Source organism: Myxine glutinosa, chromosome 6 (genome assembly GCF_964187855.1).
Source record: "Myxine glutinosa chromosome 6, kmMyxGlut1.1, whole genome shotgun sequence".
In the NCBI taxonomy this organism is placed as follows: domain Eukaryota; kingdom Metazoa; phylum Chordata; class Myxini; order Myxiniformes; family Myxinidae; genus Myxine; species Myxine glutinosa.
In genome coordinates this window covers 182,891,761-182,915,186 of record NC_136266.1, presented here as the reverse complement: position 1 = coordinate 182,915,186, position 23,426 = coordinate 182,891,761, and the positions used below count along the sequence as shown (strand labels likewise).

The 23,426-nt window shown below is 44.5% G+C and overlaps 1 protein-coding gene across 1 annotated transcript; it reads left to right on the top strand.

Annotated features, from left to right (window-relative positions):
* The first annotated feature begins 195 nt into the window (after positions 1 to 195).
* On the top strand, positions 196 to 22,100 carry LOC137429007 (glutamyl-tRNA(Gln) amidotransferase subunit C, mitochondrial-like). The gene is made up of 6 exons (XM_068118976.2): positions 196 to 378; positions 4,076 to 4,126; positions 4,238 to 4,407; positions 8,531 to 8,631; positions 21,092 to 21,256; positions 21,364 to 22,100. The coding sequence occupies exons 1-6, from the start codon at positions 316 to 318 to the stop codon at positions 21,447 to 21,449; spliced, it is 636 nt and encodes a 211-aa protein (XP_067975077.2). The 5' UTR covers positions 196 to 315; the 3' UTR covers positions 21,450 to 22,100.
* The last annotated feature ends 1,326 nt before the right edge of the window (positions 22,101 to 23,426 follow it).

Here is a 23,426-nt window from a genome sequence, read left to right as displayed (position 1 = left end):
TTATGTTTAAAGTGGAGGTGGCAAGGTTGTCCTTGATTGGGAATGATTGTGTCATAAAAAGTTGTGGACGAGCTGTAAGTGCAACAAAACTTGGTGGATGAGTTGGTTTGGTGACCAGAACAAGCCGATTCGATTTTGGTTCAGGTCCAAATCCAGATGCGACCAATCAGTGGATACAAAACGTAAACTGTCCAACCTGGCGGAGGTGTGCGGTCAACCGCGTGGCGTGCTTGTTGTGTGGGGCGGAGCAGAGTGTCACGTGACTGTGAGCTCATTGAGAGGGCGGGGCCAGCACGAGGGATACAGAGTGACGCCATGCTGATGCGGAACATGCACGTGATACTTGGGCGTACCTTGGGTCGGGGCCTCAGTACCAAGGTAATGGTGATGTTACTTTACGATTTGCAAACGCTGCATTTGGAACAAGTTGCTTTCGGTAAAACTAATGGGGTTTCTCGGGTATAAATAGTAAATCAAAGGAGGTCGGTGGAACAGGACAGGAAGTTATTGAGGTCTCGTCGAGAATATTTGGTGTGTACAGTTTGTGGCCACATCCGATGACTGGTTCTGGGCCTAGTTAGACGAAGCGATGAGGAATGACTGAAGGAGACGGGACTTTGGACAGCACATGCTAAACGAGGTGATTTTATTGAGATGTTTGAAATAATGAAGGTCTCGGTTATTATAAAGAATAAGCGCAAAGTTTCAGCAGAATTGGCAGTGATGGGACCACGTGACACAGCCTGAGACTAAATAAGAGGAGAGTTCGAAAATCCTCCTCACTGTCGTTCCCTGTTCCCTGTTTCTGGACCCAATCGATTTCTGGCAAATGAACCCTTCCCCTCCCACAGCCAACACTCATCACTTGATATTACACATCCCCTCTTTAGTGCTCTTCCCCCACACCAGGAGCCGATAAATCCCTCCCTCCTCCAGTTTAATTCCAGCCCTCAAATTGTATTGCTCCTTAATCCACCATTCACTTCCAGAAACGAGGTCGTGCCCCTCATCTTCCACCTCTTCCATGTTTCCATTCATCATTTTGGCATTCATATAAAATACCTTCAACTTTTCCTTTCTGTTAACCATCTCCTGCTACCCCGACCCTCATTCCACCTCCTCATCTCCTGCTACCCCGACCCACGTTCCACCTCCATCTCCTGCTATCCTGACCCTCATTCCACAGCCCCATCTCCTGCTACCCCGACCCTCATTCCACCTCATCTCCTGCTACCCCGACCCTCATTCCACCTCATCATCTCCTGCCACCCCGACCCTCATTCCACCTCATCATCTCCTGCTACCCAGACCCTCATTCCACCTCATCATCTCCTGCTACCCCGACCCTCATTCCACATCCCCATCTCCTGCTACCCAGATCCTTATTCCACATCCTCATCTCCTGCTACCTCGACACTCATTCCACATCCTCATCTGCTACCCTGACCCTCATTCCACATCCCCATCTCCTGCTACCCCAAGCCTCATTCCACATCCCCATCTCCTGCTACCCCAATCCTCATTCCACATCCCCATCTCCTACCCCGACCCTCATTCCACCTCATCATCTCCTGCTACCCCAACCCTCATTCCACATCCCCATCTGCTACCCCGGCCCTCATTCCACATCTCCATCTCCTACTGCCCTGACCCTCATTCCACATCCCCATCTCCTGCTACCCAAATCCTCATTCCACATCCCCATCTCCTGCTACCCCAACCCTCATTCCACATCCTCATCTCCTGCTACCCTGACCCTCATTCCACATCCCCATCTCCTGCTACCCCAATCCTCATTCCACATCCCCATCTCCTGCTACCCCGGCCCTCATTCCAAATTCTCATCTCATGCTACCCCAACCCTCATTCCACATCCCCATTTCCTGCTGCCCTGGCCCTCATCCCACATCCCCATTTCCTGCTGCCCCGGCCCTCATTCCACATCCCCATCTCCTGTTTCCCCGACCCTCATTCCACATCCCCATCTCCTGCTACCCCAATCCTCATTCCACATCCCCATCTCCTGCTACCCCAACCCTCATTCCACATCCTCATCTCCTGCTACCCTGACCCTCATTCCACATCCCCATCTCCTACTACCCCAATCCTTATTCCACATCCTCATCTCCTGCTACCCTCACCCTCATTCCACATCCCCATTTCCTGCTGCCCCGGTCCTCATTCCACATCCCCATTTCCTGCTGCCCCGGCCCTCATTCCACATCCCCATCTCCTGTTTCCCCCGACCCTCATTTCACCTCATCATCTCCTGCTACCCCAACCCTCATTCCACATCCCCATTTCCTGCTGCCCCGGTCCTCATTCCACATCCCCATTTCCTGCTGCCCCGGCCCTCATTCCACATCCCCATCTCCTGTTTCCCCCGACCCTCATTTCACCTCATCATCTCCTGCTACCCTCACCCTCATTCCACATCCTCATCTCCTGCTACCCTCACCCTCATTCCACATCCCCATTTCCTGCTGCCCCGGCCCTCATTCCACATCCCCATTTCCTGCTGCCCGGCCCTCATTCCACATCCCCATCTCCTGCTGCCCCAGTCCTCAATTCCACATCCCCACCCCCTAGTAATGCTGGAGGCATTACGTTTTCGGGTTGTCCATCCGTCTGTCCGGGCTGAACCTCGTTTTTCTCAGCAACCATATGTCTGATTGAGACGAAACTTGCAGGGAAGGGGTGACACCCATGCAGAATGTTTACGTGATAATTGTGACGTCATAGGTCATGTGGTATGGCAGCCATCTTGGATTAAAAGCAAATAATTAAAAAAATATTTCTCGGAAACCGCTGAATGGAAAAATTTTAAACTTGGCCCATTGTCAAGTTCTCCCATTGGGGAACAAAAGCATGATGATGACATCATAGGTAAAGTGGTATGCCAGCCAAAAATGTTTTAATTGAATTCCTGATCCTAAAAATCTGAAATTCCATGCACATGATCTATGACCCATTTGTATTGAAATGTTAAATTTATGACACAAGTCACATTGGTTTGGCAGCCATGTTGGATTGAAGGAAAATATTAAATAATTGTATCTCTGAAACCGCTCACCCTATTGATGTAAAATTTTACAAATATCATCTAACAGCACTGTTGCATATAGTTTGAAAATGATGATGTCATAGATAACGTGGTTTGGCAGCCATTTTGGATAGAAAAATGAACCTTATCCGATCAACACAAAACTTCACAAACGTGATCCCCTACCCATACATATGCAGAGTGATGGCATCTACCCATTGTGGAACTATGCGGAGACATATTGGCAACAGTCGCATTGTTCTAGTTTTTTATTAATTGGGTCACTCCGAAAAAGGTATGTCAAGGATGCAAAACAAATATCAGATTCACAACTTTCGTGCAGGTATGCTAGTATGATAGAAGAGGTATGGAAGGCGAAGAGGTCTTTGAGATTCCACAATGGCAAAATTGAGCGATGCCAAAAAAAGTGGTATTTTTTCAGAGCGCTATTTGACCTTCACTTTTAACCTTGAGGGGTATGATGTAAATGAGGCATAAATGCGTCTTACTCTGGGCTATCTCGAAAAGGCAATTTCGTTCTGATTGGACAAACCTTAGTCGAATTATGGTGAAAATGTATAATTAGGTCATGACCGTGAAAATTAGGTCAATGTCAACCCTAAGTACTTTCCAATCGTATTTATTGATGCCAAATTTCATTCCAAAAGTCCCAGCTGGTTCCGAGATCCAGTTCGGAAATTTATACAGTTATGAAATTGGGAGTGCAGGAAGAACAAAAAAACCCTAAAATTCCTAAATGGTGGTTTAGTCGTCCAAGGGGTGGAAGAAACTCTGGGTTACCAAATTGAGGCTCTAATTGGAGAAACAAACCAATTACAGATAGCCTGTCCTATAGGCCTCTAGGGAGAGGCTTAATCCAGTGTCGTGGTGCATCCATCGTCTCAAACTATGGTGAAACAAAACCAAGGAAAGGAGTGGTTTGGGGAAAGGTTGTATAGTATGAGAGGTTGATCAGCTTGTTTTTGACAAAATTTGCATGCAACATATGTAGTTTCCAACTTTTACTTTCAGGTTCCACAAAAACCAACATGGAGTATGGATTCACTTTCTCACACGTGCGAGGTAAACTCCATAACCATCCCAGCCTGTTTGTTTCTCCGTATTTGAGTACTCGGTCAGCACAAACATTCAGGAGCTTTTGACATCACCTAACCGCTTGCTATGGTTCCGCAGGAGTCTTCGATTGAACCTGCGATGGTGGAACATTTGGAACGTCTGTCTTTGGTGGCTTTTGCGACTGCGGAAGGGGTAGAACGGTTGAAGCAAGCAGTGAAATTTTCTGAACTGCTTCAGTCAGTTGATACAACAGGTGTAGAACCGCTGGAGTCTTTGTTTGAAGAGGGGTACGTATAAACGTCATGACCCTTTCTTACCCGGTTGTCTTCGAGCTGTGGTGCTTTTAAATAGTTCTTTGAACAAAATGTATTCACATTTGGTCCCCAAGATACACCCTAAAATAGTATGGGGTGCCTATATAAAGATATACATTTAGATCGTCTTATTAAATAATTGTGTCGAGAAATCAAAAACGTTGGTGGTGTCTTGAACTATTATGAGTGTCTCATTTGTTTTACCTTTTGAATGTCCCATGCTTACCTACCTTTGACCCCCGATCAGCCTGTCATTGTGTCATCCTGTTTTTTTCTTTATTCACGGTGAATCACCACGTTGTACTCTTGATATTTCTCCAAATATTGTGCAAGGTACCGTGGAAATTTAGTTTTCTGGTAGTTCTGATTCTAATGTACCATACTCTATCATGCTAGGTGGTTTGCCATTGCCTTGTCAGCAGTAGTTGGAGTACGAATTTTGAATTTATTCAAGGTGCCGGCGATGGTTCACCTCTTCGCGAAGGACACCGTGAGATCTTTAACGTGCACTGATTAATGCTGGAGATGGGATGTCCAATTTAACACCCGTCCATCCGAGGGACGGCACACACATTAATGGATCACCCTGTCTGGAAAACACCGGGATGCCTGTTTATAGCTGCATCGGGATTCAAAACGGGCCAGACAGCTAAGAAGCGAGTGTGCTTCCCTCTCGGGAAGGCCATCCTGCCCACCCTCAAGGCGTCTAGGTAGAGACAAATCAATCCGGGTTTACGCTTGAAGGTTTTCGGAGTTTTATGGTCACCTCGTGGCATGTTGATGTTGGAAGTGATCAGTTTATCCATGAAACTTCAAATGTACATGTGGTTGCTGACTTGAATGATTCCAACATTGTAACGCTTCTCATAAATGTGAACTGCAACCAGTGATGAATGTTTTAAGGTTATGGTACAAAAAAAACCCCTTCATTTGCTGAATTTGTCAACACTTTTAGGACTGGGAAATGGGATATTGTCATAAACGAGATTAATGCGTCCCACAAATGGTTGCTAAAGATTGGGTGAAATATAAATGCACATGACGAGAAAACACCCTTTCAAACCATGAACACCATTTGGTCATATTGCGACAACTGTCAGGCTTGTTGTAATCCGGCAGCTGCTCGGCTCAACCTCATTTTGGCATCTACGTTTTTTGGGGGTTATTTTTGGTGGAATTTGCTTCCCAAGACAACCAATTTGAAAAATAATTTTACTGGACTGTCAGCATTGGGTCATTTGAGATAATTAGCTTAAAACAAAACAGCCGCCAAAATATCAAATTTATTCCTGAACAAATATCCAAACAAGTACAGATACATTCAAAGTACACCACCCCATGCCAAATAAATAAATAACGTCCTCCAGTGCGTGGCATTGCTGGGGCGCCTGGCGATACCGCCGTGCAGCACATACAAGAGAGACTGAATTGGGAGGGAGAGGTGTACGATTATTTATTGATTAATTGCATAATTAAAATCAATAATAATCCTAAAATAATTTCTTAATCAATTGGCTTATAGCATACTTAAGCCACCAGTGAGTGTTTCATCTGAAGCTGTAATTTTTTGAAAATTAAATAAATAAGTCATTCATCGAAAAAATTAAATAATTAACTATTTAATTGATAAATCAATCTCACTATAATTCACCAAATGTCCGTCCGTCTGTTCGAAGGTGCCGTAAAAACTGCTGAACCGACCGAAACGATATTTCGGGTTGGTAATCCTGGGATCTCAAGGAGTAAAATAGGCTATTTAGTTTTCCCAATTTCAGCTTTCGCTCAAAGGATGGCTGAGGTATCGCCCGGACAAACATGAAATTGGGGTGAAAACAGTACTCCCTTTCAGCGCACGTCATTGCCGGGCCCCCTTGGGTGTCTGGCGATGACGTCATGTAGCGCCTGGAGATGGCATAGGAAAGTAGTGGTGAACAACAGTCTAAGTATTGTGAGGTTGCTCTATATTGTATATTTCACTAATATCAGGCTGTCACGATGGACAAGTTTGAGGTCGCATAATCGATGTATTGTTTGTATCACGTGGCTAATTTGCATAAATACAAGATTTACAGTGGTTAATTTACAGCGATTTAAAACGCTGAAGATGGTCGAGTGCAGATCTTGATGGACAATTTTGATACGGATACAGCATCTCAGAATGGTGAATTGTCAATGTCACGTTGTGCAGTTAATCATCATTTTTGGCAGACCTTTCCTTCACATTTATACAGGGATTACCAAATCAGAATTGTGAATTGCTTGCATTTGTTTATTATTGTCCTGCATTTGAACGACGTTTTGGTAACCGGCTTGATTGTGCTGTGCATTGTCAGGGATATTTTCCTCCAGTAGTATGTAATAGATGAACCAAAAATTCAATGTCAGAAGAGTCACAAATTTTAATTCCCGAGGAGGACAACACTTTCTGTCTACAAGGAAATACACAGCAAGAAACAATAACATTTATCAAACCATATCACAATTCACAAATTACATTGCAAGATTCACAGAAGGTCCCAATTGAAATCCTGGTACAGTAGGGATGCACAAAGAAAACATCATAAGGATACAGTAGCATGCACAGTATACAGTCAACATCATAGAAGGTCCCAAGTGAAATCCTGGTACAGTAGAGATGCACAAAGAAATGTCATACCAAACACCAGCATGCATAGAATACAGTTAACATACAGTGTAAACATACAGAATCGACCAGCCAAGTAAACATCCTAAGTACAGCATTACAACATCTTACAATTCCGGTGCTAATCCTGCTAACTGGACATCTGTTCTGATTCTTATACAATTTCAAGTGGGAGGAGCAAGTGGAGGGGGGAGGAGTGAAGAGAGGGGAGGAGACCAATAGGATTGGTTGGGCAAAGTTTGGGTGGGAGGGAGCAAGGATGGGGGATACAATGTGATTGGTCAAGTGAAATCCTGAGATGGGAGTGCTCCCCGCTGAGAGCAGATCTGCATTTTCAAATTCTTTAATGAGAAGAATATGTCTGGTCCAGACTCTTCGGCACCAAGACCCTATCAATCATAACGTTGCGTTAACGTTATTATAACTGCAGCAACGTTTTATAATGCCATTGCAGGGACATTTATGATTTAATATTTAGAAAATATACAAACGCATACAATAAGAAAGTCCTTATTTAATCAAAAAGGTCACTCAGTCGCTATGACAATCACATCCTTTTCCAATCTGCAAACTCATCTTTTCCGCATAAGTAAGAGGTATGAACCCATATCAGAGAGCCAGAGAGAGCCGGCCGACATGGATTTCTTATAGTTACCCAGACGGAGTAAACCTACATGCAATTGTATGAATTACAGGTATATTATCTCCGAACCATTGTTCAGTTTAGTTTTATTTTAAAACTCAATACTGCATGCAATTTTTTTTATAGTTCCATACACAATTTTTCTCAAAGCCTAGTTGTAACATTAAAATTGATGATTGATACGTGAATTGCCATCCCCCAGAAGTCACGTAGGCAAAAGTGGGAGGGTACACACCTTACAAATATTTACATCTAATTTATTAAAACAATGGTAGTTTTATTCACTAGTTTAGAATCACAATGGGATTTGTCAAGCAATTCAGTAGATGCCAATTATTCCAGGCAGCTGGTCAGACATTGTTGCGTCAGTTATATAATTTAATTATTTACCAAGAAAACAATATCTTTTCTCCAATTTGCTTATATGCCTCCATAAGACAGACTCGATCTAACATTACATTATTTCCAAAAACATCCCATCTGTATTACATATTACCCTCAGTCATAAATGATTTTGCCATGACAATATGCGATCTATCATTGCCTATACTAAGAGTTTTACTTTTCTCGAGCAAACGAACTTGGTCAGAGTGTCACTTGGTCAGAGTGTCGGAGATAATTCGCCTACTGTAGGAGATCCCAAATTCTGCATGGAAACTACAAAAAAACTTGCAGACTAGGAAAGCAGGTTGTGGCTCATAGAAATTACTTGCTTCATAAATTTACACTTCCACAATTTCAAACAAGCAGCCACTGATGCTCAAAAGCAGGTATTTGTTTATTCCAATTGACGTGCAAAATCTCAACAGGTTCGCGCCTCTCCGTGATGACCATGTGACACAAGCAAGCACTGAAAAGATACTGGCCAATGCTTCTAAATCGAAGGAGGAATATTTTGTGGCTCCTCCTGGTGAGTTGTTTGTTATTTTGATGAGAATATCCATTTCCAAACGTTGCATGTATGCTTGGTGTGCAGACAGTGCACCTGCGCTACATTTTCAACTTTTCCCACATTCCTGAAACCACTTGTTTCCCCAGGATTGCCCAATCATAACATAAACAAGTACAGATACATTCAAAGTACACCGCCCCCATGCCAAATAATTAAATATCCTCTAGCGCGGCATTATGTCGAAATATGATATCGAAATCTAGATAATTAATTACGTCTAAATATGATATCGAAATCTTCATAATTCATTATGTTGAAATATGATAATATCGAAATCTTAATAATTAATTATGTTGAAATATGATGATATCGTAATCTTGATAATTAATTATGGACTATTGGAACGTGAGGATATCCATTAATTACGCACTAATGCAATGCAAGTACATACATCTAATAACTACGTTTCATTAATTAAGCACTACATTAATTACGGAATTAATTAATAATTAATTAATTACGCACTACATTAATTACTAATTAGTTACGCACTAATTAATGAACTACGTTTTCATTATTTACGCACTAATGCAATGCAAGTACATACATCTAATAACTACGTTTCATTGGAACTGAGTGTCGATTAATTACGCATTAGTGGACCATGACTATGTCTATTAATTACGTCCATTACTTGCATACTATCGGAACATACCTTTATATTTTACTCGCAAAAGTACCCGGCGCTGACGGGCAATGCCGGACAATTCCTCATCCCTCTCCACCTCCCACCCCATCTACCATCCACCTCCCTCCGGACTCCCATCCAACCCTTTCCCCTCCCGAGAAAGCAGGCACATTTTTTTTTTTGGACAAAAGATCGAGGCTCGTGTGAGAGCTAACATTAATCAGAAGAAAAACAAACAAACGGACACACAAAACATACAATAAAGGGAGAGGGAGACAAGATGGGGAGAGAGAGGGAAGCACACAAGGACAACAGCAGAGAACAGGGACATTGGGAGGGTGAGGGCTTGGGGGGTGGGGGGGGGAGGAAGCAGAGGTGTAAAACACATGGACATTGCTAGGACTTCCAGGAAGGAAGTAGGTATTTCAAAAAAGTGGATCTGGAGTGAATTAACTGGGTTAGAAAAGATCAAGGTTTTGGATGGGGGAAGATAAGAGATGGTGGTGAACAGCTGTTTTAAACACCTGGAGGGAGGAGTGGCATTGAAGAGAGTGAGAGAGTTTGTTCCAGAGGCGGGAGTAAAGAGGAATGAAAGAGTGAAGGTGAGCAGAGAGTATTGGTTTTGGCAATTTCACCATAAGAGGGTTGCTGGCAGACCTTGTGCAACCTGCAGGAATATTTGGGGGACAGAACACAGATAGAGCTGAGGGGAGCTAGGCCGGAAAGGAGTCGGTGGAAGACAGAAAGACGGCCAACCTGCCTGCGGTGAGTGAGTGAAAGTCCCTTGCAATCAGCTTCATCGCAGGAGATTCCAATGATTCAAACGTTGTGAATGGTTAGCGGTTAAAAAGGGCAGGAAAATCGCAAAGTAAGCCAATTATTCCACGCTATCCCTGAGAGAGAAGCTGTTGTTGCCTCTGCCACCGATGGTCGATGGAGGAAGTTGTGTTTTCACCCCCATTTGTCTGTGTGCCAGTTAATGAGCAGGATATTTCAAAGTTACGTATGGATTCGGACGAAATTTGGTGGAGGTTGAGCGTGCGACAAGGACGAATTGATTAGATTTTTGTTGAAGACTTGCATCCGGATCTGAGAATTATTAAAGTTATTCTTCACCATTGACATTGCCAAAAACGATATATAGCACAATATCTCAATAAGATATAAACGGATTTGGACGAAACTTGGTGGACGGTTCAGGTGTCTGACGAGGAAGAATTGGTTCGATTTTGGTGAAGATACGAATCTGGCCTATCAATCGGATACAATTAATACTGTTCAGCCTGGCTGAGGTATGCGCTGTACGCCGTTGGTATGTGCCGTTGTAGTTTGTGTATTTTAGAGGCGCTATAGTAAACACCTAATCCGAGGCCTGCTTCCTCTTCCAATCAGGCGGGCCCATTGCTGTTAGTATTAATAGCAGAAATGCAAATCTTATGTATACCCGGAGCTCATGCACTAGAAATGTTAAATTTAACAAGTGATTGAAATTTTGTCCGTGTACTTAAAAAAATTATAACTTGCATCGCTTAAAATCCAATAATCGAGAATAAAGGAGGATTAGATCAGCATTAAGTGCATCACTGGTTATTAGTCCCCTACCGGTGTACACCGGAGGGGACTATAGGTTTGCACGCCGTCCGTCCGTCCGTCAGTCTGTCAGTCCGTCACGCAAAGAACAGTTTTCCGGACTTTTTTTCTAAACGCTTAATGCTAATGATTTCAAGCTTGGCACATGGTTTCCTCATGATAAGTTACAGGTCAAGTTCGAACTTCACAACGTTTCGATCATTGTTGACAAAGTTATGGCACTTTGAACTTTGGGAATTCTGATAATTCTGATGATCCTTAACTCAGTGCCATTTTAAGTTTTAATTTCCTTTAAAAACCAGTTTCTCTGCCATAATTGGACCGATTGAGATCAAATTTTCACCGTAGGAGGGACTCGGTCTGTAGAATATTTTAATAGTAATTATGACGTCAACGGTCACGTGGTTCGGCCGCCATATTGTTTTTCGTGAAAATATGAAAACCCCTTTTTCTCTGCAACGGCTGAAAAGATCGAGGCCAAACTTTGCAGGCAGAATCGCATACCCATGACGAACAAAAAAGTCAGGGAGCATGACGTCATGTGTCACATGGTTTCAGAGTTATGACGTTTTTAAGCATGAACCTTTAAAACCGACCTCCTCCCTCATTTTTGATCCAATCAAGGGGAAACTTCACAGATCTGTTCGGCATGTCAGTCTACTAAAATGTCCTTTTGGAATTTGCGATAGGGCACGTGGTTTGGCAGATATCGTTAATTAAACGGGGGGGGGGGGGGGGGGGGAAATGGATATCTCTTGAATCGGCAGTACCTCAAACCTTGAGTTGGTAATTATATAATTCACACAGTGCAACACGTGCAGGCTGCTGCACGGAGCGACCTTGCGGGCTTATCAACGAGGCGAGGCGTGACACACGTGTCTCAGCATACCTCAGATCAAGTTTGAAAACCAGCATCAACCGTGCATAAATTTGCATATTCGATCATTTTTGACAAAGTTATGGCACTTTGTTTATTCTAGAGTTCTCCTCAAGCCGTAACATGCGCCCTCAGCCTCGTCTCGAGAACGTCAAAAGTGCGACACAGCGCGCTCTTTCAGGAGGGGCGGAGCCAAGCCGAGCAACATATATATATATATATATATATATATATATATATATATATATATATATATATATATATATATATATATATATATATATATACACACACATCGATCATTGATCTTGAAAAACAACTTATTTTCTCGTGCTTCTGCTGACCTGTCTGCGAGTTGTATAAATCGAAGTCCCGAGTGCGAATCGCAGGTGAGCCCGTCCTGAGGTAATTAGTGATTGGGAACGATTCAGAACCTGTAGGTAAATAACCCTTGGTAATTTCCCCAAGAGTTTTCCGGACTATAATTTGGAGTGCGGTAAGTCAAAGCTGTTAATATTCCTTGTGTACAATATGCTGTAATCGTGGACTGTTCTTTAAAATGCTTTCCTAGAATAAGCATCAAGTCAAAAACGTTTTCACTGAATTTTGTTTCCATTGACACAATTCTTCATATGAGGCAAGAATACATTGAATTCACATAGTTTACCAATAAATCAACAATACATCTAGGGAGGTTGGAGTGTCACTTTACCATATGCTTCTGTGCGTATAATCTGTGTGAATACTTCTTTTTTTTTTTCTTTTTTTTTTTTTGTATACAAGATCGAGGCTCGTGAAAGAGCTAACATTAATCACACAAAAAGACAAACCGACACACAAAACACAAAAAACAAGGGGAGCGGCAGACAAGATGGGGAGAGAGGGGGAAGGACACAAAAGAGAGGGGGAAGAGGGGGAAGGACACAAACACAACATTTGAGAGCAGGGACATCGGGAGGACTTGGGGGGGAGGTGGGAGAGGATTAAAACATATGAACACTGCAAGGACTCTGGGGTGAATTACCGGGGGTAGAAAAGATCAAGGTTTTCGATGGGGGACGATAAGAGATGGTGGTGAACAGCTGTTTTAAAGACCTGGAGGGGGGAGTGGGATTGAAGGGAGTGGGGGAGTTTGTTCCAGAGGCGGGAGAAAAGGGGAATGAAAGAGTGAAGGTGAGCAGAGAGCCTAGACTTTGGCAGTTTAACCATAAGAGGGTTGCAGGCAGATCTTGTGCGACCTGAAGGAATATTGGGGGGACAGAGCACAGAGAGAGCTGGGGGAGCAAGGCCGGAGAGGAGTCGGTAGAAGACAGAAAGACCACCAACCTGCCTGCGGTGAGTGAGTGAAAGGCCCTCGGCGTTGACTACATCGCAGGAGATTCCAATGATTCTGAAAGCTTTGGCCTCAACAGCGTGAAGCCGAGCAAGGTGTGAGGCAGGAGCACCAGCCCAGAGGGGGGAACAGTATTCCATTGAGCTGCGGATGAAAGCCTTGTATGTGGTGAGGAGCTCAGGTGTGCCAAGGAAGGACTTCGCACGACGGAGGATGCCCAGTCGGCGACTGGCTTTGGAGGCCAGCTTGGAAATGTGGTTTTCCCAAGAAAGATCATGGCAGATAGTGAGACCCAAAAGCTTGAGCGACAGAACTTCTTGGAGAGGATTGTTGAGAAAGTAGATGGGAGGGTTGTCCAGTCGGTCCTTTCGGAGAGACATTGTAAGAGTGTGAGATTTGTCAGGATTGAAAGACATGTTCCACTTGTTTGACCAGTCTGTGATTTTGTCCAGGTCTGCAGAGAGTGAGGAGGCTGCAGACTGCCGATCTGAGGGATGAGGAATGGAGCGACAGAGAGTAGAGTCGTCAGCAAAGAGATAGAGAGGATTTTCAAGAGAGTCAGAGAGATCATTGATGAAGACCAGAAAAAGCACAGGGCCCAGAACACTACCTTGGGGAACTCCAGCCTGAACAGGAAGAGGAGATGAGAGAAACCCATTCAGGGCCACACGTTGACTCTGACCAGAGAGGAAGTCCGCCAGCCATGCGTGGAGATTTCCATGGATACCAAAGGAGGAGAGTTTGGAGAGCAGAGCAGGGTGCCAGACCGTATCGAAGGCACGTGAAATGTCAAGGGAGACAGCTCTAATTTCCTGTTTGGCGTTGAGGACCTCCATCCATTGTTGAGAAAGCAGAAGCAGCATGTCCAGAGTAGAGTGACCAGGTCTGAAACCAAATTGATGATCAGAGATCAAGCCATTGGAGAAGAGGAAAGATTTAATATCTGAAGCAATGATGGATTCCATGACTTTGCTGATAATTGGGAGAAGGCTGATTGGTCTGTAGTTGCTGGGATCTGTTTTTGCACCTTTTTTGTGCAAAGCGGTGATGTTGGCTGATTTCCAAGCAGATGGCAGATGACCTTGAGCAAAAGAGAGGGTGAAGAGAACAGAAAGAGGGAGTGAAAGAGCAGAAGAACATGATTTTAGGACCCGTGGGCTGATGCCGTCAGGTCCAGTTGCAGAATCAGAGTCGAGGGTTGACAGAAACTTTTCCACCTTGTCAGGAGGAAAGGACAGAGTCCAGGAGCAACTGGGTACGACTGGGTACGGTGGGTACAGAGAGGGATGGGTTTGGGACACAAGATTTAGAGGCAAACACAGAGTTGAGGCATTCAGCTTTTTCACGTGCGGAGTCAGCCGTTAAGCCGTTTGAGGTGAGGGAGGGGATGGAGGGGGAACAAACACCAGAAACAGATTTGACCAGACGCCACCAGGATTTGGAAGAGGGAGACAGATAAGAGAGTTCGGTCTTGAGAATGGTGAGATATTGTTTCCTGGCTCTCCTGAGGGTGGACACACACTTGTTTCGGGCTTTGTGAAAGGAAATGAGATTTCCTTCCGTTGGATTTGCTTTCCAGGAGACGAAAGCAAGTTGTTTCAGGGCAACAGCCTCACCACAAGATTCCGTGTACCATGGACGGGAGGAAGGGTATGACAACTGAAGACGAGATGTTATAAATCTGTGCATGAGAGAGAGCAATTTACTTTGAAAGAATTCCCAGGATGAGTTGATGTCAGAGGCGGTAGAGATGGGAGACCAGTCCAGATGATTGATGGCTGCTTGAAGACCGTGCCAGTTGGCCTGAGTGAAATGCCAGACTCGTCGACGCTGAGGAGGCTCTCTGAGAATGGTCAGAGAGATGTCCACTTTGACAAGCACATGATCAGATGAGCCGATTGGAGCAGAAGAAGAGCAGCAGACATTTTCAGGGAAGTTTGTCATAACCAAATCCAGAAGAGAAGATGCTCCGTTGACTGAGATCCGGGTCGGGAAATTGACAGATTGTGTCAGTCCCAGTGAGTCGCAGAAGTCCTTTGCTGAAGAGCCATGGCTGGTGAGAGAGGTACCCACACCCAGCCAACTGGCATGGTGACAATTGAAATCACCACATATGAGGAAGAGAGAGTTGGGATGGGTAGATAGAAGTTGGTCCATATTATCAGACAGTGAGATGTAGATGGAGTCATCGCTGATTGGTGGACGGTACAACACACATATGAACAAAAGGTGGGAGCGAAGGGGAAGCCGTAGCCAAAGGTATTCCTGGGGGTGAGGTGGAGAGAGGGCAGTGGAGGGCGAGTGAGGAAGAGTTTTTTATAAAGATAGCAACCCCACCTCCAGGACGAGGCTCAGGTCTATCATACCGGAGGAGGGAGTAACCTGGGAGAGATACCAGGGCATCAGAGACATCATGAAGGAGGAAAGTCTCTGTTAAGCAGATCACATCTGGTTTGTCAGAAGCAACCTGTATGGAGAGGTCAGTCAAGTTTGAGCGAAGGCCCCGGATGTTTGAGGTCCATACCGTTAATGAAGAGGAAGGGGGAGCATCGGGTCCAGAACAGGGGGGGGGAGGGGTAGGGTAAGATGTGGAAGAGGAGGAAGAGGTAGGGAGAGCTGTTGAAGGTGTGTCAGAGATTTCAGAATAGCTTGGAGAAAGGGAAGAATGGGGCGGACAAAAGGTTTGATGGAGATTGGGTGAGGCACAGTGAGGTGTTATTTGAGGAGGGGGAAGAGCAAGGCAGAAGGTTTGGGGAGATGAAGGTGAAAGTTGGAAGGAGGAAGAAGCAGGGAGGATGCTTTGAGGAGGAGGGGTGAGAGGGGAGTCTAGGAGGGGAGGAGCGAGGGAGAGTCTCGGAGGGGAGGGGTGTGGGAGGAGTTTAGGAGGGAGGGGAGGGAAGGGGCAAGGGGGGAGATTTGAAATGGATGGGTGATGGGGAGGATTTGGAGGGGAGGGGTGAGATTGGATTTTGAAAAGTGTACGATTCATGGGAAACGAACATTTTTTGCAAAATGAGTTTGAGACCTTCGAGTCAAAAATACGTTTGAGGACACTGGAGGAGGGATGGAGTTCTGGATAGTTCATGGAATGTAGAAAGGAGGAACTGTAAGAGATGGTATTATATATATTTTTTGGAATGAATAGATTTGGTGAGCAAGACGAAAGCATCCTTTTGTAGGAAAAGAAGAAAAGGGTGTTATAATATATGAGAGAAAATAGTTGTTCAGGGGAGAGATTATACATTTCTAACCGCGTGATCGCGAACGAAGAACGAACGAACAAAAAGGACAACAAATAAACGAATAAGACCTGGGAAGGAAATATTTTTTTTGGGGTTTTTTTTTTTGTTTTTTGTGAGTACAGATATTAAACAAGGAGGTACGGGGTGAACGACTGGTACGAAACAGAGAACGAAAATTTCAGCGCATTCGACGAATCGCTGAGAGAAAAACAAACCACAAGGTCGGAGACGGTACGGTAGTCTAAGCCTACGAGTACTAGGCCGCAGAATACTCGATACCATTAACCGACGATTGTGTATACATGTACGAAAAATTAGCACCGAAAATTTTCCAAAAGATACGCTATAGGTACATACACCGAAAGATAGATACAGTCTCGACAAAAACACAATTGAGAAATATCACTTAGCTTCGAAAGCGTGAGCGCATGGAGCAGCTTCGAAAAGACGTGACCTCGCCGTGATCTCGCGAGATCTCCTTCTGATCTAATGGCTGTAAATATAATTTTAAAAGCCAGAAAGCATGTGAAAATGCAAAGCCCGTCCACGTCCGTTTGTATTCCGTAGTCTTCTTATTCTACTGTACGCTCAAAATAATGAAAAACATTTTTTATAAATACAAAATGAAAATTGATGATTTTATGCAGCTTTGACCTTTATATCAAAAAAAAAAAAAAGGGTTGGCGGTCACCGCAGGCAGGTTGGTGGTCTTTCTGTCTTCTACCGACTCCTCTCCGGCCTTGCTCCCCCAGCTCTCTCTGTGCTCTGTCCTCCCAATATTCCTTCAGGTCGCACAAGATCTGCCTGCAACCCTCTTATGGTTAAACTGCCAAAGTCTAGGCTCTCTGCTCACCTTCACTCTTTCATTCCCCTTTTCTCCCACCTCTGGAACAAACTCCCCCACTCCCTTCAATCCCACTCCTCCCTCCAGGTCTTTAAAACAGCTGTTCACCACCATCTCTTATCGTCCCCCATCGAAAACCTTGATCTTTTCTACCCCCGGTAATTCACCCCAGAGTCCTTGCAGTGTTCATATGTTTTAATCCTCTCCCACCTCCCCCCAAGTCCTCCCGATGTCCCTGCTCTCAAATGTTGTGTTTGTGTCCTTCCCCCTCTTCCCCCTCTCTTTTGTGTCCTTCCCCCTCTCCCCATCTTGTCTGCCGCTCCCCTTGTTTTTTGTGTTTTGTGTGTCGGTTTGTCTTTTTGTGTGATTAATGTTAGCTCTTTCACGAGCCTCGATCTTGTATACAAAAAAAAAAAAAAAAAAAAGCTTCGAAAGCGTGAGCGCATGGAGCAGCTTCGAAAAGACGTGACCTCGCCGTGATCTCGCGAGATCTTAAATATGTATCTGACACTCTGCCCTCTTAGCAGTATACACAGTATGCGTCAGAAGTAACCTAGCTTCCAAGGTCCGCGGATAACCTGGTCAGGATAACCCGTTCAGGAAAACCCGGTCAGGATAACCCGGTCTCACATCATCCGCGCCCACATTCAACTGTGCATAAATTTGCATATTTAATGAGGTTCGTCTGTCACACTGGTTTCGTGCGATAACTCCACCAAACATTGGCTGATTTCAACAAAATTTTGTACACACGTGTCTCAGCATAACTCAGATCAAGTTTGAAAACCAGCATCAACCGTGCATAAATTTGCATATTCGATAATTTTTGACAAAGTTATGGCACTTTGAACTTTGGTAGGGGACATGTATTGCAGCGCAATACTCAGAATGCTTGTTGTATGACGAATACATTTTGCACTGAGGCTCGTAATTTGCAATTTTTAGGTCATCTCATGTCGATTCTCGAAGAGATTAACTTATAAAATGAGTTGCGATGTCCGTCTGTTAACTTTTTGCGATTTTTGCGACTCCTCCTTTGTCACCCGGCTGATTGCTCTGAAACTTGACACATGAATGAATACAAGGCTGCACAATCTCCCAGGATGAAATTTTCTGATTTTGGATCATGGGGGCCCCCAAAAGGGGGGAGGAGAGTAAAGATACCCCTGAAACTTTGGATTCCGACATATCCCATATTTACCAACCAATTACTCTGGAACGCAATACAGCCCTTCTACTCAATGGTCCGCAGGATCGTCCACTTTTAGATGTTTCAATTTCGGTTCAGGGGGGGCCACCAGGGTTGTTGTCCCCCCCCAAAGCAGCAGTGGTCTGAACTACAATCTCAAGAGATGAGCGTTTTTTTTTTTGTTTGTTTTTTGTATGCAAGATCGAGGCTCGTGTAAGAGCTAAGAGGATGCTGTAAGCTCGTGTAAGAGGATGCTGACCGTTAGCCTACTTGGAGCTATTTTATTCATAAATGGTATCGCTAGATGGTAAATAAGCCAAAGTGGAGGCCAACCTTCAAATTAATTATCATCCTCTTGTAATAACGATTATTAATTATTTTTGTGAGAAAGATACTGAATGATTTTGTCTGATTCACTTCATGTTATTGCGACAGCATCAGCAAAACCGACCACACCTGCAAACAATGCATGTTTTAAACTAAAGTAAAGAACAGTTTTTTAAACTAAATTGGGCCCGTTAAAATGGTAGCCGCAATGCGAAAGGACAGAGCTCGGCAGTCTGATTCACGACTTTTGTCCCATCGGCAAATAGTTTTTATGCTGTGCATAGTCATATCACAAAACGCAAAATGCAAATAATAGGCTTGACTGGAGATAGTTTTAACAAAAAAAGAACTTTATATGAACCTGATCCTCAGTTCATCGAAATATACTCAACATCAAAAGAAACTTATCGCAAAAATGAGAAATATTTGAACACAGAGGTAAAGTTCAGCTATCTTTACAAAACACGTCGATAAACAAGAGGTTGCCTCAATCACAAAAAACAAAAAGCATGAACATCACAAGGGGTGGTGCAACAAAAGTCACAGCACTGCAACACAAAGGCACGCACCTGAATACACTGAAAACAAAATGACAGGAATGGACACAACACTCCGAACAGTCAAGGACAGAATGACAGCAGTCCTCAATATCGTGTGTGTCCTCTCTGAGCTGTGCTGCAGGCTGTACACCTCCGACGCATGCTCTGTACCAGGCGTCTGATGTGGTCCTTGGGAAGTCTGCCCCACTCCTCCTGCAAGCCTTGAATGGCATTTGCCGATTGACAGCCGTTGATCTCGATGCAAGACGTCGACCAAGCTCATCCCATAAATGCTCAATGGGATTGAGGTCAGGGGAATAAGGCATCCAAGGCATCACTTCAACACCCTGTTCCTGGAGGAAGTTGGTGGTCAGGCGAGCAGCATGGGGTCGAGCATTGTTATGCGCTGGAAAACTGCGATGTCAGGATGAGCCTGGAGAAATGGCACCAGATGATGTCTCAAAACTTCATTGACATAACGCTGATTAGTGAGATTGCCTTTGATGACGACCAGAGGTGTCCTGAAACGGGTCGAAATACCGGCCCATACCATCACACTGGGTCCTCCCCAACGATTGATCTGGCGAATACAGCATGATGCCTACCTTTCCCCACCCCTGCGCCATACCTGTTGACACCCATCAGCAGCATGGAGGCAAAATCTGGACTCATCGCTGAACAAGACTGCACTCCACTGTTGCTGTGTCCAGCAGCGTTGCTGCAGACACCATCTTAGTCTGCTCTGCCGATACACTGCGTTCAACACTGGACCTCTGCAAACACGTCTTGCCACCAGGCCCCGACTTCTCAAGCGCCTCCGCACAGTAGAGACACTGATGCGGTTGTTGTGGCGACCTTTTGTCACTGCAGCTGTTTGCGTCGCAGGGCTGAAACTATCACGAAGATGCTGCAGCACAATCCAGTGGTTTGGGGTGGTTACCTGTGGTCTTCCTCTTCGTGGACCATCATTCACAGTTCCAGTTTTACCGTAACGCCTGGCCAGGTTGGAAATTGCAGGCTGTGACCAACCAAGACGTTGGGCAATTGTTTGCTGGCTTACACCAGCCTCAAGCATCCCAATTGCCCTTAAACGTTGTTCAGATGTCAGGCGTGGCATCTGAATTTTCTTCTTGTTTTCCCTGTCAGAAGCCTCTGGAGTGACTTTCGACAGCAGTAAATGAATGTCTAACCACGAGAACTGAAGGATTTCATTATGAGGGTCATTATTTAAAGGGAAAGATCCCTATCCAGAACCACTCAAGCATGCTATTGTTGATCAACCAGGTGATTGAAGTGAAGTTCCCGTTACATAATCAGCCATTACAATTGAAGAAACATGTTTGTGAAGCTGCACATTTCAAAAAATGAAAGTGATGAGTTTTTTTTGATGATCAGTTAATTTTTCCAAACAAAAACTCTGCAGAAATAATTACCAGTGCACTCACTGTTCGGCAGTATGTAAACCACCTGCTGCCAGATGTTGCTTTAAATTTGTCAAATCCTGGGTTTCAAAGACAGCAAGTTTAACGTCTTCTGACTAATTATGAATCAAAGTTGGATGGACGTTAAACTGGGTGTCCCATCTGCCAGCATTAGTTAGTTAGACATTAAAGATCCCACAGTGTCCTTCACGAAGAGTAGGCGAGCTATTGCCGGCACCATGAACAAATTCCAAATTCTTGCCCTGACTTCCTCAGTTGAGTGGCGACCCGAGCAGGATTATGCCTTCGCGGCACCAACGCTCTGCATAGTGTTGCACAGGATGATGATGATGATTATGAATGGTGATTAAGTCGTAGATTCTTGCTTCCTGACTTTTCTCATCTCTCCCCGACCCCATGATGTCCAGATATGATCAACAAGCAAGGGCATTGGGACGCGACCTCACTGCCTGTGGGACCATCCAAAACACGGGATTCCAACAAACGACCCTTGGTGGATTTTTCACCGCCAGCACCATTAAAATTTTTTGGTTCCAGTGACCATTCCTTCAATCTACGAAAATCACAACAAGGTAAGTACTTTTCCCACTACCTGTGTTTGAGAAATTGTGGTGCTGACAGGAAATTGAAGTTAACACAAACCAGGAAATTAACACAAACCCTTGTTTCTTCTTTCCAGGATCGTTTGCACCTCCACCATACCGACCAAACGGTCAGGGGGAAGTAACGCTATGGATTACGGTTTGTCCAATTTCTCTGGCATGACCAGACAGATGACTCCAGTAGATCGAAAGGAAGTGAACGGCATTAACTTCAACGCAAACCCTTCGACCTCTGCCGAGGCCACAGAGTTTTTGCCGAGTACAGCATGTACCGCCGAAGAGGTCTCTCCGAGGTCCTCTCCCTTGGTATTTGAAGATACGCCTTCGACACAACAAGGCCAACACCAATATAGCGGCGCTGACAGCAAGGGCAACCTTTCGGGTCTTGCACAGATCGCCGGAGAATGGCTACGACACGTGCGCATGGAGCACGAGAGAAACGAACGCCACCGTGCTAACATGCTCAAGGAATGGCGCTCTTTCCATGAAGTCGTAGATCACAGGCTGATTCGATCTAATGATCTCATGCAGGGGATGGCGGCTTCCCTGCACTCGTTGCAACACCCTCTCCAACTAGCGGCGGTGTATGAGCAGGACTGGCAGGCTTTTGGGCGCAATGCACCGTCTGAGGAGAGAGGCACGCATTCACGAAGGAGTATGCGATGCCGAGGAGGCAGAAATCGGTCAAGAGGTCGAGCACGCATCGTGAAGTCCCATTATAAGACCAAGCAGTAGTTTGTTGTTTTAATTTTTGTGCTTCTGCTGTTGTTTTCATCATGTTTTGAATAAAAGTTTTTTTTTGTGTTTTATTGAACCAACTGGATCATATCTTGCTCAGGTTGACCCCATGGAAATTAAGGCCTCCAAGATCATTTGAATGTCCCTCTGAAACTGAGTTTATGGGTCCATCACTTTGCCATCGCAGGAAGGTTTCTGTTGTCTTCTGCCTTCTTTCTGGTCTTGCACCCTCTGCCCGGTCTGTGTTCCACCAGGTATCTGCAGGACACACATGGTCCACCATCAACCCCATTTCAGTGAAACTATTTAAACCCAGGATCACTTTTCACCTCCACTCCATTTGTTTCTCTCCCTTTTCCCACATGTGGAACAAACTTCTACATTCTCTTCAATCTCATTATTCACTCCAGGTGTTCAAGACAGCTGTTCATCATTATCTCAAATCGTCGCCAATCCAAGACCATGATCTCTTTTACCCATGAAACCCACCCTCTCCCTACCCCCTTCTACTTTTCCAAATTTCCACTTTTTCCTTCCTGAGAGTTTGCTTCTGCATCGACCTTGTCCACCCAATGCATCCTTCCCTGCCATTCATTCCTATGCTCATCCCTTGTTTATCCATCTCTCTCTATTTTGTCCCTTGGTCCTGCTGTTGGTAACCCCTCTTTCTGCTGTTCCTTTTGTTCTGGTGCATCCTTATCCATTCTGTGTTTTCACTCTTCCATGAGCCTTGACTTTGTATCCAAAAAAAAACATCTGGTGCAGTGAAACCTGCAGTTTGATATGATGGATGATTTATCCAGTTTGCTGCGAATGGATCTGAGCTGTTCGTCCTTCCCAAGTTATGCTGAAAAGTCCTGCAAAAAGGATTTTAAAATGATCTGTGCAAGGAATTTTTATCAAAATTGAGGGTCAGTGTCCTTTGATGGACAACAATCCATTGATGAAAATATTTGATGTCCAGTTAAACTAAGACCATTTGACATAATTTTTTGCCTCCGTCGACGGAGGCATTATGTTTTCAGGTTGTCCGTCCTGCTTTCCGTCCATCCGTCCGTCCATGACAGGTTTTCGTTACCGCGATGACTTTATAACGGCTGAAGGGATCTTAGTCAAAGTTGGTGCATGTATGTATAATTGGGTAAAGATGAACTGATTCGATTTTGGGGTCATGAGGTCAAAGGTCAGAGCGATGCACAGTCCATGACTGTTCGGTAAAAATACTGTTACCGCGATAACTTGTGAACCAGTGATGGGATTCTGACCAAATTTGGTCCACTTATGTATAATGATGTAAAGATGAACTGATTAGATTTTGGGATCAACAGGTTAAAGGTCAAAGTCTGTAATATGTCTATGACTGAAGAATGGCTGAAGTGACCTAATTCAAACTTGGTAGAGA

Bases quoted from the DNA above. Each gene is read 5' to 3' on its own strand.
- LOC137429007 (XM_068118976.2), top strand. From the start codon at position 316: ATGCTGATGCGGAACATGCACGTGATACTTGGGCGTACCTTGGGTCGG. The intron at 4,408-8,530 runs GTACGTATAAAC...AAATCTCAACAG, and splicing joins GAGTCTTTGTTTGAAGAGGG to GTTCGCGCCTCTCCGTGATG. The intron at 21,257-21,363 runs GTAAGTACTTTT...TCTTCTTTCCAG, and splicing joins TCTACGAAAATCACAACAAG to GATCGTTTGCACCTCCACCA.